Source organism: Glycine soja, chromosome 2 (genome assembly GCF_004193775.1).
Source record: "Glycine soja cultivar W05 chromosome 2, ASM419377v2, whole genome shotgun sequence".
In the NCBI taxonomy this organism is placed as follows: Eukaryota; Viridiplantae; Streptophyta; class Magnoliopsida; order Fabales; family Fabaceae; genus Glycine; species Glycine soja.
Window position 1 is genome coordinate 48125922 of NC_041003.1, and position 14754 is coordinate 48140675.

A 14754-nucleotide genomic window follows, 5' to 3' on the forward strand; every position below is an offset into this window, starting at 1 on the left:
TTAAAATTAAGGGAAGAGAGACACTTAGTGTTTTTCTTAAAATTTTAAAATAATAAAAAAATATAAGTTAAATATAATTAATAAAAAATAATAACACGAAAGTAATGAAAAGTTAATGCAAGTAAGAAAAAAATTGAAATTTAAAAAGTGATTTAAGGATCAAATGAGATAATTTTTATTATTAATAATTATTGATAAGAAAAATTATTTTTTTTAAAAAATGTTCTTATTTTTTAAGGAAAAATAAATCTTTTTAAATATTTTATATAAAAAAATTTAAAATTATTTCTTTAAGTTTAAACAAACTCATATTATTTCTTTTATTTTTATTCACTTAAAAAAAGTCAAATCCAAATTTTTTGTATGTTAGTATTTTAGTTTGTGTAATATATAAGATAATTATAATTATTCAATTTTACATATTTAATTTTAAAATAAATAAATATTTTTATTCCCATAAATAATCATTTATTTATTCCAAACTTTAATAATATATATATTATTGAAATTTGGAATAAATAAATAGTTAAAATATTTAAATTAGATTTTTAAATTGTAATAAATGTATTATTATGAGTAATATTATTTTTTTACTATTGAAAAAATATTTAGAAATAAATTTGAACTTAATTTAAAAATAAATATGAATATAATACATAATATATTAAAAGTACAAAATTTTAAAGAATTAAATATACAAATAAAAACAATGTAGAACTTATTTGAAATAGTGGAGAATTTTTATTTTTTTTGAATGAGATGTTATATTACATTATATAATTAAATTTGATTTGATATTAAAATAAAAAATATACAATTGTTTTAGCTTGTGCATTCTACATAATAAATGTTTAGTTTATACGACTAAAATTTATAATAAATAAATACTTATGTAAATTATATTATGATTAAAATACATAATAAATAAATATTTTTGAACATATCAAAATTATATTTTACATTTATGATATATTTTTTAGAGATAATGTATCATCTATTTAGAGATAGATTTTAAATTGATTTTAACTGATTATAATAAAATACTAGTATTTTCATATATAATTAATGATCATATAAATTCTTTCATAAAATTTTACTAGCCATAATAATAATAATAAAAATATTATTATGAAAGACATATTATTTATTGTATATAATAATTGTGATAATTATATATTATTTATTTTGAAATATTATTAAACTTGTACACGACAGAAAATTACACCTGATAAAGGAATTGACAATAGTAGATTGCTACCTTTATTCTTTTACTTTTTTTATATCTGATATTGTTTTAAAAATTAAAATTTGTAAATACAAAAAATAAATACACAAATTTGAATACATACTCAATAATAACATTATTAAAATCCATTATTCATCCATCTATATTTACTAATAAAAAATAATAAATGTCACTGAGTAGACTAATTAATATATATTATTATATGACTGTAGATTTGTAGTAGTATGAATGAAATAGTGGAATAACTGATCATCCATATTACGAGGAGGAAGAAAATTGGTTTTGGATTTTGGAGAAGAAAAGAAAGTAGCGGTGATCATGTGAAACGTTTTGAAACACAAAGTGTGCCGTAGGAGCCTCCTAAATTAGCGCTTTCGTGGGAGGGAGGAGAAGACACACACGCACACTTCAAACACACGACAAAACAAAAATAAAAACAAAAACTTTCCCACTTTGCTTCTTCAACGTTAATCTTGTTTTCTTCCCTTTTATAAAAACCAAACTGGGTTTTCACCTTCTTCTCCAGCCGTTTTTGCCTTCTTTTTTTTTACAACATGAGGAAGAAGCTAGATACTCGTTTCCCTGCGGTAACTTCTCTCTTTCCCGTTGCTTTTGTTTTCTTTTTTCATGTAGAAAATTCTGTTCCTTGTTGTTTTGCATTCTATTCATTGTTTGTTGTTTATGTTTGCTATTTTTTTTTGTGTCATTGGGCTTCTTGTTTTTTGTTTTCCTTGTGTAAATTGATGTTTCTGGCTAACATGGGAGATGGGTTTCTCTAGATTTTGGAATCCCCGTTGGTTATGTTTTAATGTGTAAACGTGGTTAACGTGCTTTGTATTAACATGTGAGGCTTTGGAATTGTTGTTATGATAATTTTTGCCCATGAATTGTTGACTTTGATAATGAATTAGATGTTAATCAATATTGCTTGAAGAACTATTCCCATAGGATGTTGTTATTTCGTATGAAATAGGTTTTCTTTCTGAAAGAGAAAGAGGAATGGGGAGAGCTTGATGTTGAATTTTGATGTAGTGCAGCATATTTAATCAGAAAGGAAAAGAATGTTTTGAAGTTGTGATTGGTGCATATCTTAAATCTTGTTTATTATGTGTATGGTCTTAACTGGGATATTTTGTTGGTATAATTTCATTTTTCGTTTTTATGTATACTCATTTGGAAATAGTTGTTGTCCTTTTAAAGCATCCGCATGCTTTGGTTTGGCTGTGGAATATCAATTACCGATTCTGAAATGTAAAACATTATCTGTGGTTTGGCACTGCTTTAGGTCATGCTTTTTGTATTGAAAGCTAGGACAGCATGTTGTGTGTAGTAACTGTGGTATGGTGTGAAGGGTATTATATTCCCCTTCTAGCTTTTTCTGAAATTGGTATTTTGTATATATTTCTTTTTAAAAAATTCCCTGATTTTGGTCTCTCCCAAACAATGGTATTTTTTGAGGTGTAGGTTGGCCACTGCCTGTCCTGTAGCTATATTAGAAACGATACTTTAGATAGATGTAAAGTTAAGCAATTTTCTTTATAAGCCATAGGGTTTGCAAAATTACTTCAAATTTTGGATGTTATTCTTTGACCTTCTGAGAAGGGATTGTTTATTCCTTTGTTAAAACTACTGCTTCCAAGTATTTCCATACCATAATTCTGGAGGATATCATATCACACATGCTCAAACAGAATAATACAACATCAACAAAAACAAAAGCTCTTTTCCCACTAGGTGGGGTGGAATATATCGATAAAAAAATGCCACAATGTCCTTATTATAAATCATGTCAATAGGTTAATCATTAAAATATAAATATAGTTTTTATTGGTCTCTCTCTATCTCTAACTATGGGACTACCCATCATCTGTTGTACTTTCTTTATTCAGATTCTATAGCTTTTCTCCGCACATACCTAAACCTTGTTCATGTGGGAAATAGACACAAGGGTCTTCTGTTGCCCAACTTTTATTCTTACACTTTTGACCCCATTGTGCATATCTTTGATTGCTTGAATATAGGAAATATACCTTTCTGTCTCCACAGCCTTGCGCAATACCCACGTATCTTTTATACTTTTATTTAATTATTTATTTTTTGTTGGACGAGAGTGAGTAGTGGAATTTGATCATAGATTACTTATGGTGGAGTAGGACAGACACTCAGTTTTTTCGTTTCAACTATTAGTTGAAAATTTATTTATTTTTCATTCATTGCAGTGGAATTTCCTTAATTGCACCAAATTCGAATCCTCTTCTATCCAACATGATTTAGTTTTAGTCATTTTAGTAATGATTGTGTAATCCTATTGAATTGATTATTGGCAGGCTAGGATTAAGAAAATTATGCAAGCTGACGAGGATGTAGGGAAGATTGCAATGGCCGTGCCTCTTCTAGTTTGTAAGTAGTCTTTCTCTTTCATGCATATTTATAGGGTGTTTTCTCCTTCTCTTGAAAAATGATTTTTTTTTTTTACTTTTTTATTGTGCTTTTGGGAATTTCTAGGAATTAGCTCTGATTTATGATGATTTGTGTTTATGTGTTGCAGCTAAAGCACTAGAGCTATTTCTGCAAGATTTGTGTGATCGAACATATGATATAACTTTGAGGAGAGGGGCAAAGACTATGAATGCTTTTCATTTGTAAGTGAAATTTCTATTATTTTCCTGGTTCAAATTTGTGTCTATGTCAAATCTGTACAAGGTGGTTACAAGGGCCCAGGTTTCTTTCTTTTGGTGGGGGGTTATTACATCTTGTGCCTTCTATTTATCACATGCACAAACATGATTAGACATGCAAGTGACATCTGCAGAAGAAAATGTTGGGAAGGTCTTGCTTTTGGAACATGTGCTGTTTGTTTCTAGTGTTTACCTTCACCTTCTAGTATCTAAAATGTCTGAGTTACTTGCAAACTTGCCTTTGCAGAAAACAGTGTGTGCAGACTTTTAATGTCTTTGATTTTCTGAAAGATATTGTCAGCAAGGTTCCTGATTTAGGTGGTTCTGTTGCAACTGGTGATGACCATGCTGTCACTAAGAGGAGGTTTGTGCTCTGGTTAATACTCTTGTTACTTGGAACAAGTTTTCTGTATGCTAAATTTTGTTTATTTTATATTAGGAAAGTTGCTGGAGATGATGATAATGACAGCGATGAGGAGCTCAAGAGAAATAAGAAGGTAATTTATCAACTGTATTCAATTACTTCATCAGTGGTTAGCTTAAATTTTTCTTGTGTGATTAAACCTTTTAGTGAGTAATTATTTCTTGTCCATGCACACTGTGAACCTTTTGCTGGATACAAAAAAAAAAAAAATACTTGAGTCAATTATCTGGTTTTCTGAAAACTTTTGGTGAAAACCATAGAATCAGCACTAAAGAACCTGGCAGCTGCTTGCTTGATGTTAAATAATAAATATTATCTGAATAATGGATTTTCTTTTTTTCTCCATGATTTGCACAGCCAGAGCCTGGACATAGCAGTGGCAGAGGAAGGGGTAGAGGCAGAGGTAGGGGTCTTGGCGGTGGAATTAGAACTGTAGATCAAGAGATGAGTTCACATGCCAAGTGTGAAGATGATTCTGATGTCTTGAAGCAGAATGACAACCACACTCAGAGTAATGAAAGCATGGAAAATGTGCTGGAACCTGAAGAAGTTAAGCAGAGTTTTCCAGTAAGCGAACTGGCCGAAGTGTCTGTTCGAAATTTTGACTTAAATTTGGACCCAGATGAGAATATGGATTCTTTAGACACACCAACTTCTGTCCCAACTAGTTCATCTGCAAAATCAGTGTCAGAAGAGAAGCATGAGGAATACCCTGGATGGTCCTTGTCTGAGATGGAAAAAATGATCATTGATCCCATTCAACTAGCTAACTTAAATGGAAGGATTGATGAAGATGAAGAGGATTATGATGAAGAAATGTAGATGAACCTGTGTTGGTTTATTCTTGATTTCTCATATAGGCCAGTCATTAGAAAGTTCTTATGGAGAATTAGAGTAGATTTTTTAGGAGCAGTGTTAGACAGATCCTTAGTAGTTTAGGAAGATTAGGAGGGTTAGGGCATTGAATACTCTCATTATAACCATTATTATAGGTTAAAAGTGGAGATATAGATTATTTTTCCAATTAGAAATAGCCATATTGTTATTTGAGAAACTTTAATCTCACGTAGGTATTGCCTATGGTAGGCACTACAATCAGAATTTGGAGTGGCAGGTGTAAATTATATTTAATGGTATTTAATGGCAGATACATCAAAGTTATATTAATACTATGGATAAGTCCTAGAAAACACAGAATAGCAAGTGATCAATCTCAAAGTTTTGGATACCTATAATTTCTTATTATAGTGCTGATCAAGATGCTTATTGTAAAGCTTCAATTCAGTTATCGGAAAATACAATATGGGGCTAGTTTTCGAAAAATACAATATGCAGTATAGTCTCATATTAAAGCGGAAACACTAAGATAGAAAATACAGAATAATCTTAAATTCAAACACAAGCTTTTGACCGGCTGACAAGCAACAATCTAGGCAATAATATCTAGACCACAAGCTGTATCTCTGTAATAACTTACTCAAATTTTTCAAATTTGGACAGACGATAATATCTAGACCACAAGCTGTCGTCGAAAAACCTGAATTGAAACAGAATAAACAGCAGTAATGGAAAAAACCCCATTGAAGCAACTGCGTAAGAAACCCACTTGGAGGTGTGATCAAATATCAAAAAGGAGGCTGCTGTAAAAGCCACAACCATAGCAACAACAGAGATAAAAAGTAACACGGGCCCAAAAGTCAAGCTCGGATGTAGTGATTTGACAAATTCGCGTTGTCCGAATCTCAATGAAGTGAAATTTGACAAGAAAGAGAGTATTGACGCTGAAGAAGCAAATAATGCAACTGCATTTGTGAATATGAAGACAACAAACCACGCATTGGTCTTTTCACCTGGAACGGTGAGAGCAGCGGCAAATGCTACCGTGGCCACAAGTATTGCCACAATCATGCCCGAGTTGGCTATTTCTTTGGAATCATCTTTAATCTTGTCAGATAAATCCTCGTGTTGATCATAAAATACCTCCTCTGGTGTCTTGCCTTTGTCGTTCACCATTGTGTTGTAGCTGAATTCATGAAATTTCTTCTCGATTTCCTATGCACACATATACATCAAATTAAAAATATTTAGAAAATAATATTAATATAATTAATTAAACAAAATAAGTATTTTATCGTCTTTTCTATAAATAATTTTACATAAATAATTAGAATAAAAATAATCTGGATATTAAAATCAAATTACAAAAAAAATTATGTAAATAATTTAAATATTTATGAAATTTAATTATAAATTGGTAGAATAAAAATAAAATATCTAAATTATTCAAAATAAAAACATATAAAATAATATAAAATAAAATTTAAAATATTTATATATTCAATATTTTTTAATTTATAAATTTTAATAATCTAAAAAAAATAACTATTAACTAATAAATTTTTTTTATTTTTCACTTCATAAGTTCCATATCAACTTCAATTTAGTTGTTAACAACCTAAATAAGTTCCTGTCAACTTCAATATGACAAATCAAAGTGTTGACTGACGAAAATATCAAAATTGCTAATTTTAAAAAATAAGAAAACTAAATGTCTTAATTTAAAAATAAGGAATTAAAATTACAATTTAACCATAAAAAAATCATACATTATAAACTCAATACATGTTCAAGGCATGAGGTATTACCTTATTAATTGATAAATTTAATATAATTAACCAAATTAATCACTTTTCTTAAAGAGTGTGAATTATTTGAAAAGATCTTATATATAGGGATGAAAGTATTATTTTCTAAGAAATACAATTTTAACAAGTTTAAATATATTTTTAATCTCTTAAATTTATTTATTTTTTTGTTTTGATCCCTCAATTAAAAATTTATTTATTTTTTGTTCCGAATCGAATTTGCGAAATGTTGTTTTATTGATTCTCCAAAAGTGAAGTTGAGGGACTAAAAATAATATTTAACGACTTTAAGAGGCTAAAAAGAGTATTTTTTTTAAAAAAAATAGGGGACCAAAACCAAAAGTATACTTAAGTCATATTAAAATATTCAAAGTAAATAATTGTTAGAGTACAACATATTTAACGTTTCAAATGCCTCTTAATTAAAAAAAAAGTTACAAATGCATTTCTATTATAATTTTTAATGAATAATTTTAGTTAAAATATAAAAATGTTATTTGGACACTCAAAATGTTAGTGACATTTAGTAGGAGAAGGATAAAAGAGATAAAAACATAAGTATGATATATGATGTAATAGGAGAAAAGCAATAAAAATAAGTCTTGAATGTTAATTAAGTGTAAAAAAATATGGTATTAAAAAATCATTGTTCTTTAGATATTTATATAGTTTAACCATTATTCTAAAAACAATTGATAAAAAAATTTTCAAAATATATTACAATAATGAACAAATATTACATATAATATGATGATTTCTATTTTTAATTAAATTTTACTAGTTTTAACCCCTTAAAATCAGTCTTGTTAACAAAACCCTAAAATTTATGTAATTTTTAAACTAAGATTGCTCCATTTTTTAGTCCACAATTTTTTATATTTTAATTTTTATTCCCTCCCTTTTTTTTATAATTTTTAGTTTTTCATTAATTTTTTGTGAACATTTTTAGTCCCTTATTTTTTTTCTCTTTTTAGTCTTTCATTTTGTATTGCTAAAAATGAATTTTTGTTTTGTTAATTTTTAATCCTTTCTTTACTTTATATTTAAAACTAATTTTGAGTAATAAAAATAATGAGAAACTAAAAATAATTAGAAAATAGAGAGACCAAGAGTTTTGAGGAAAATTCACCTTAAACCATGCGAGATCATTTTGCATTTCCACCTTTGCGTTTCTTAATAGATGTGACGAAGATTGCTGCTTCGCAGCAGCTAAGTGTAGAACGTTGTTACCTTTATTGTCGACCCCTCCCAGTACAAGGTTATCTTCTCTGGATGTGAAACCTAAAATAATGTTTTTATTAATAAATGTGAATTTTTGTCAACATATATAATTTTTTTGCTTTATACAGATGATGAGTCTTGTCTTCATACCTTGTATATAGGAAACAATGCTACGTTGGCGACATAAAACAGCCTTATGCAGTAGGCTCATTCCATCGCTGTCCTTTATGGTCATGAGCACTTCACTATTATTTCCAATAAGGCGTTTTAAAGCGTCAAGGTTTCCTGATTTCACTAAAGAAAACCACACCGTACAATCCTCCATTTTATTAACGCCCCAATATAATCGCTCAAGCAATTTCAGACCCTCTTGCCCCTCTTCTCTCCTCTCTACTTTGTCTAGCCACAAGCATAACATTTAACATGAAAAAACAATAAAATAAAAATTTTAATCTTATACCAAGCATTCCTTTTTGTTTCCATTTCTATATTTTAATTCCAACATGAGAACATAAAAGTGTAAGATCACCAGGGCAACATTAATTTGTCTTTTTAGACTAACTTAATAACATTTAAAACCATTATAACACTGAGACATCGATAAAGATTTTTTTTTTTAAAACAGGAATCAAAATTGAAATGATGTCAAATACAAAGATCAAAATGTTGGCTCAACACACACACACATGCAAAAAAAATTCAACTTGTGAAATCTTACTTAGAATTACTGAAGGCTTTCGTGCCAGCATCTTCAATGCTTTTTGGCAATTACGTTGATCATCTCTTGCAAGGCCCAACTGCGTTGGATATTTTTCTAATAATTTCAATGCCGGACCTGTTATTTGCACAAATCTACTATATTAAATAGCGATAGAAGTTTGGTGTATTGTATATGTGTACAATGCAAGGTATAACTCTAAACTAAATTGAAAAAACGCCTAAGAGTGCTGGTGATGGGTTCTAAATAACATGGGGCCAAGGACAAAGTAGCTTGAAATTTATATCTTGATCCGATCAGGGTTTCTATCAATATTTAATATAGATAATTAATTTGAATCTAGTAGTACTTTTTAGTCTCTTTTCATTTTATGCTATATATTAACTTCCCATTTACTGTGCTAGCTAAGTATAATTGTTAAAAATAAACTTAATTATATAATTCACGTTAATTACTTAACAAAAGCTACACTAGAAAAATTAATTTTAAATATGAAAGCAATGGAAAATTTAGGACCTGCTTGGTTTTTTAAAGGATGACATATATCACAATATTTCAAAAACCTGCCCGTCATAATTCAATTATCTAAACTGATAATTAAATTTGTTATTGAGTTAATGGTCAATTAATTAATTAAACCGATCGAATGACGTTGGAATTTGAAACATATAGCTTACACCTGATAAGTTCAATTGATTTAATTCAGTTTGTAAAACATGGTAATACGTAAAAGAGAACTAGCTAGATAAAAAATAAATAAGGCTGTTTAGTTTTACACTTACCAAATGTGTTTTTTTCTATGGTCGTAAAAAACAGTCGTTCAATATGGTTGTAAGCCATCGAATCATCCATCGATTCATATTCATTCGATTCAGATTCATATTCATATTCATTCGATTCATTCGATTCAGATTCATATTCATTTGATTCATCCATCTTAAACCTGTCACAGTGGATTTAATTATATAAATATAAATAAAATAAAATATAAAAATATAAAATTTTATTTATAAATTTAATAAGTTTTAAAAAATGAGAAGTGTAAGTGTCACACCAACCAAGGTCCGCCAATGTGCGTATCCATAGGACTAATCCTTGGTATTATCAGGTCTTCTGGGCTCATAAGGCTAACCAACCCTTCCACAAAAGTAGTGCTCCTGCCACTCACTGCTACATTGAGAGCTGTGTCGTCTCTATTAGCAGTCAACGGAATGCGTAACATGTTAGGATTGTTTTGGAAAATGGGTTGTGCTTCTAGCCACATGTCGCGGAGTGCATATACGTACACTTTTCTTTTTAAAGAACCTGCAATAATCCTTTCAAACTTCACATTATAACATGTGCTATATAATAAATCTTAACTATTATTTGCAAATAAAACCTTTTTCTCGATTATCATATATAATCTGTAGAAATTCTTTATATCAGGTGTCTTAATTAAGTTGATAAACTCGTGAACTTGGAAAATGGTTCAATCAATTAGTTTTGAAATCCTATTAATTTCATAATTTGTAAGTCACCCTGTTTTCAGGTAAGAATTAACTAGATATCCCTACTGCTGAAATCTGGCTGGGAAGTTGGAGAATTATGGAGTTCAATTCGAATCATCAAACACCTTTAATTAAGTTCGAAAATTAATTTTCAACATGGTCCAGTAAAATATAAGGATTTTTTTATAAAATAATCTAGTAATTATTTTTTTAGAAAAAAAAACAGAATCTAATTTATGTTTATTTACAATCATAAAATCAAATTTTCTAAATGAAGCAGTTGATTTTATGAAAATTTATTCAAAATAATCTTATTTTTACTTGATTTTGAATATTTTATTTGTTTCTGATTACTTTGAAAAGCTGAAACAAAAATCTAAAAAATTAAAAGTGATTATTTTTTAATTAAAAAGAAGTTATTTTTATGTAAAAAAAAAAAACCTATAGCTTACTCAACTCTCAAGTTATTCTTCAGCAAATGATAGAATGCTATATTGTGATTGATTTGTTTATATTGCTTGTTATAAATATGGTTTTGGCTTCGACATGTAAAAATTTAAAATTTAAGAAACTATCACAGTGGGCAATGCAGAAACACAGTGATAGTACATGGTTTAAAGAACATTATTTTCAGAGGAAAATAGGATCAAATAATAACATAATCAAATGCTATTAACCTCAAGTGGTCTGTAAGTAAAAAAAAACTAGAAACAATAAACATGTAAAATAAACAAACTCTCAAGTGATGTGTATAATGCAGCCCCTTGTCAATGTAATATATAGTTTTCAATTATAACTTACTCAGATCTTCTGGAGTGATTTCATTAACCCCTCCATTTCCATCTAATTGCGGTGAGGCAGCAACTGGAGTTTGCTCATGGCTTTGACTAGGAATATGATCTGATTCTGGTGATATAGTAATCTCAATGTTGGAATCTTCTGAATGGTTGGGAACCACCATCACCACGGGATCATCATCACCGTGAACCTCCATTTAATGTGCTGAAATGGCTTTCGCACTAAAGCAGGAAGTGGTGTCGGTAGGTGTGAGATGAAAAGAGTATCAGGTTCGTTATATATTGAACTGAACCAATGGTTCGTTAGTGGTGCTTGTGTTGCTGCATCTAACCGTTTGCTTTACTGTGCTGTGGGGAAGCCACTGCTAGCAACAGGAAAAAAAATGGAGCTTTGAGGAGGAGAAGAACAACCAGATACAGAACAAAACCGAGACCAAGGCAGATCTCAGATCTCAAATCATGAACAATTAAAAACGGGAACACGAAGAAGAAGAAGATCCAACCTGAGGTTTAGAAAATGGGAGCTTTGATGACGATGATGGAGACGGAAAGATCGCTGTTGAATGGCGAAATCGTTAGAGAGAGAACAAAGATGGATAAATGTAGACATAGGTTTTTCGAGGCTCAAACTGAATTTGACCAGAAACAGAGATCTGAAAATGATAAATAAAACAATGACATAACTTTTATATATAAAAAAATATCAAAAGAGAAAAAGGAAAGAAAAGTAAACTCTAGCTAGTAACGGAAGATAATCATCATCATCATCCAAAACAATTACTGATAATTTTGGACCAAGATTTTTTTAAAATTTAATTTAGAGAATAAAACAAATAATTTTGGAGTGATTTCATTAACCCCTCCTTTCCCATTGAGTTTGCTCATGACTTTGATTAGGAATATGATCTGATTCTGGTGGCATTGTAATCTGAATGCTGGAATGCGGCAAATTGTGACAGGGGAGCTCATTTTGCGAATTGAACCTCACAATTCTTGTCCAAAAAACTTCAAAGGTAAAAAAAAGCATCACATCTAATTAATCACTTTTTTCTTTTAAAAATTTCATTATTTTTATGAATTCATTATAACTATAAAATATAAGTTTTGCTAAAATCTCATTATTATTATTATTATTATTTATCTTTTATTTTATAGCTCAAATCTTATTTTAATAATTTTTGCTCACTTATTTTATAATATATAAAAAACTCTCACATCTTCTCACAATGTTCGGACAAATCTAAACCATTGTCCCAATTTGTATATTGACAAAAGACAAAAAATCAACCGAGAATACAATAATAAGACAACAATTGTTTTGAGCACCCAGTATTTTTGTTGGGACACTCATCAACCAAAGTGAAAGGGTTAAAATGTCCTTTCACCTTTTCACTATAAAAATAAGCAGTGACTTGTTCTTCTTCCTCCATTCGTTCACGCTTCTTCTTCTTGGTTCTTCTTCTTCTTCCCGATTCGTGTTCTTCTTCATGGTTTCTGGTTCACACTTGTTCTTCTTCTTCTTCCGGGTAAGTTATTCTATGTTCCCTATTTTGTTTGATTCGTTGTTTTTGTTGTTGGTTGTTTGAATCACTGTATTGCTTCCATTGGTGTTGTTGTTGGTTTGAATCATTGTATTGTTGTTGTTTGAAGCATTGGCGAAGAAAAAAAATGGAATTTTTCTGGAAAAAAACCATACGGATTTGACCCATACGGATTGCTGATTGTTAGTCGCTATTAATGACTAAGTTTTGTATTGAATATTTGCTCAAGAATAGCGCTTTACCTCCAATTTATGGTTCTTTTTGTAGGAATTATACATATTTTCATTTTTATTGTGATTTTATATAGTGGATACTCCCAATTTTGTGAATTGATGTTCAAGCCACTTCAGTCTCAGGCTAAAAGAATAGAATGTTCAAGTAGGTGGTGTCTCGCTAAGCGAGTGACATCCGCTAAGCGAGGCATACAACTCGCTTAGCATGTTGGAAAATCCTAGTAGAGGATCAGCTAGAGATGTACGCGTCCAGCGTGCCGCCAGCTCGCCCAGCTCACTAAGCCAAAATTCACTTACTCTCGCTAAGCGAGCATTCATAAGTTGAAACGTCCAAGTAACCTTTAAAACACTAAAGTTGGCGGAAACTAAAGGGAAAAAGTCAAAAAACAAAGCCAAGGAAAGAGCTGAAACGACAAAAATTGAGCCACAAAAAGAGTTTAGGTTAGAGGGGTGAGATTAGGGTTTTAGAGGTTGAAGGAGACATCCTCAACCCTTCTTAGCCATTTCCTTCCACTTAACCTCTATTCTTCCTTGTATTGAGAGTTCATTTCTTGTAATGGAAGGCTAAATCTCTCGGTTGAAAAATTCTGCTGAATCCTTGATGTAATACTCTTTCACTATCTATTTAATGTTGTTTTTCTACGTTCATTGCTTCTATCTATGCTTATTTTTACATGCTTGTGGCTTATCACTCATTTGTATATATAGTTAGGATTTTTAGCATTGAAAAGTGTTTTAAAGCCTTAGAACTTGGTAGAGCAAGCTAGAAAACTATATATCTAGAAATGAAGTGCAGCGATTTAGTCCATATTATATTGTAGATTTAATGCAACTCTTTTAAGCTACTAACGGAAGATAATAATCATCATCATCCAAAACAATTACTGATAATTTTGGACCACGATTTTTTTAAAATTTAATTTAGAGAATAAAACAAATAATTTTAATTATTGATATAAGATAAGTAATCGTTAGAGAGTAATACTAGTATTTATACATTGAATTTTCAATAATGATTGAATCAGATTATGATTTTTATATGTTTGTCTAAATTATTTTTATTGAAAACTAGGGGAAGAGAAGTATTTAGTGTCTCTTTTAAATTTTTTTAATATTTTTTTTTAATTCTAGTAATTTATTTTAAAAAAATAGTTTTTATTATCAATTAATAATATTAATCAATAACATTAACAATAATATCTACACTTTAGTGACTTATCACAAATCGATAATTATGTATAAAAAATATTTTCATAAATTATGTTTTTAAATTCCTAATCAACTAATCTAAAATTAATCAAACTTGAATGATGAAAGAAATGATGAAACTGTTAAAAATAAGTAAAAATGTGTAGAAAAAATATCTTATTATTTTTAACGAAAATATTTTTATTTGTCAAAGAAAAAAGTATTTCTTACACTTTTTAAATATTTTTAAATGGACAAATAAATCATATAAGCTTATTTATAAAAAGGTAGTGCAGACCTAAAAAATAGATTTGTGACAGATAATAGATCTAAACTTGAATCATAGAAATATTAAAATAGAGTAAACCAAATTTAGGTAGGGTTGGGACCAATCCATTTGAATGAACTATAAGTAATTAATCAGCAATGCCACATACTTTGGAATCTCTCTAGTTGTGAACCTGGAAACTGCTGGAAGATGATTCTGATGTATCGAATCAAGTTGAGAAACACACTAAAATTAAGCAATGAAAGCCTAAAAATTGTTAGAACCTAATTAAAGAAGTTAAGCAA

General features: G+C 29.3%; 2 protein-coding genes across 5 annotated transcripts; one reads left to right on the forward strand and one right to left on the reverse strand.

The window, feature by feature from the left end:
* Positions 1 to 1518: 1518 nt before the first annotated feature.
* LOC114400986 (dr1-associated corepressor-like) lies at positions 1519 to 5509 on the forward strand. The gene is made up of 6 exons (XM_028363563.1): positions 1519 to 1833; positions 3574 to 3646; positions 3795 to 3888; positions 4172 to 4288; positions 4364 to 4421; positions 4706 to 5509. Exons 1-6 carry the CDS (start codon positions 1801 to 1803, stop codon positions 5168 to 5170), a joined length of 840 nt encoding a protein of 279 aa, XP_028219364.1. The 5' UTR covers positions 1519 to 1800; the 3' UTR covers positions 5171 to 5509.
* On the reverse strand, positions 4913 to 12165 carry LOC114400939 (ankyrin repeat-containing protein At5g02620-like). 4 transcript variants are annotated; one of them, XM_028363559.1, is made up of 9 exons: positions 11723 to 12164; positions 11224 to 11581; positions 9991 to 10237; positions 9715 to 9875; positions 8933 to 9049; positions 8365 to 8613; positions 8123 to 8274; positions 5826 to 6400; positions 4913 to 5021 (listed from the first exon to the last, which is right to left on the reverse strand). In XM_028363559.1, exons 2-9 carry the CDS (start codon positions 11414 to 11416, stop codon positions 5018 to 5020), a joined length of 1698 nt encoding a protein of 565 aa, XP_028219360.1. In that variant the 5' UTR covers positions 11417 to 11581; positions 11723 to 12164; the 3' UTR covers positions 4913 to 5017. The 4 variants fall into 4 exon arrangements, with proteins under 4 accessions (XP_028219360.1, XP_028219361.1, XP_028219362.1 ...); XM_028363560.1 differs by lacking the exon at positions 4913 to 5021 and having other exon boundaries at positions 5658 to 6400; positions 11224 to 11584; positions 11723 to 12165; XM_028363561.1 differs by lacking the exon at positions 4913 to 5021 and having other exon boundaries at positions 5658 to 6400; positions 11224 to 11608; positions 11723 to 12165.
* Between the last annotated feature and the right edge of the window lie 2589 nt (positions 12166 to 14754).

Coding starts and splice junctions, on each gene's coding strand:
- LOC114400986 (XM_028363563.1), top strand. CDS start 1,801: ATGAGGAAGAAGCTAGATACTCGTTTCCCTGCG. Junction 1,834..3,573: donor TAGATACTCGTTTCCCTGCG/GTAACTTCTCTC, acceptor GATTATTGGCAG/GCTAGGATTAAGAAAATTAT. Junction 3,647..3,794: donor GGCCGTGCCTCTTCTAGTTT/GTAAGTAGTCTT, acceptor TATGTGTTGCAG/CTAAAGCACTAGAGCTATTT.
- LOC114400939 (XM_028363559.1), bottom strand. CDS start 11,416: ATGGAGGTTCACGGTGATGATGATCCCGTGGTGATGGTGGTTCCCAAC. Junction 9,876..9,990: donor ACGCACATTGGCGGACCTTG/GTTGGTGTGACA, acceptor CCACTGTGACAG/GTTTAAGATGGATGAATCAA. Junction 6,401..8,122: donor ATGATCTCGCATGGTTTAAG/GTGAATTTTCCT, acceptor ATGTGTGCATAG/GAAATCGAGAAGAAATTTCA.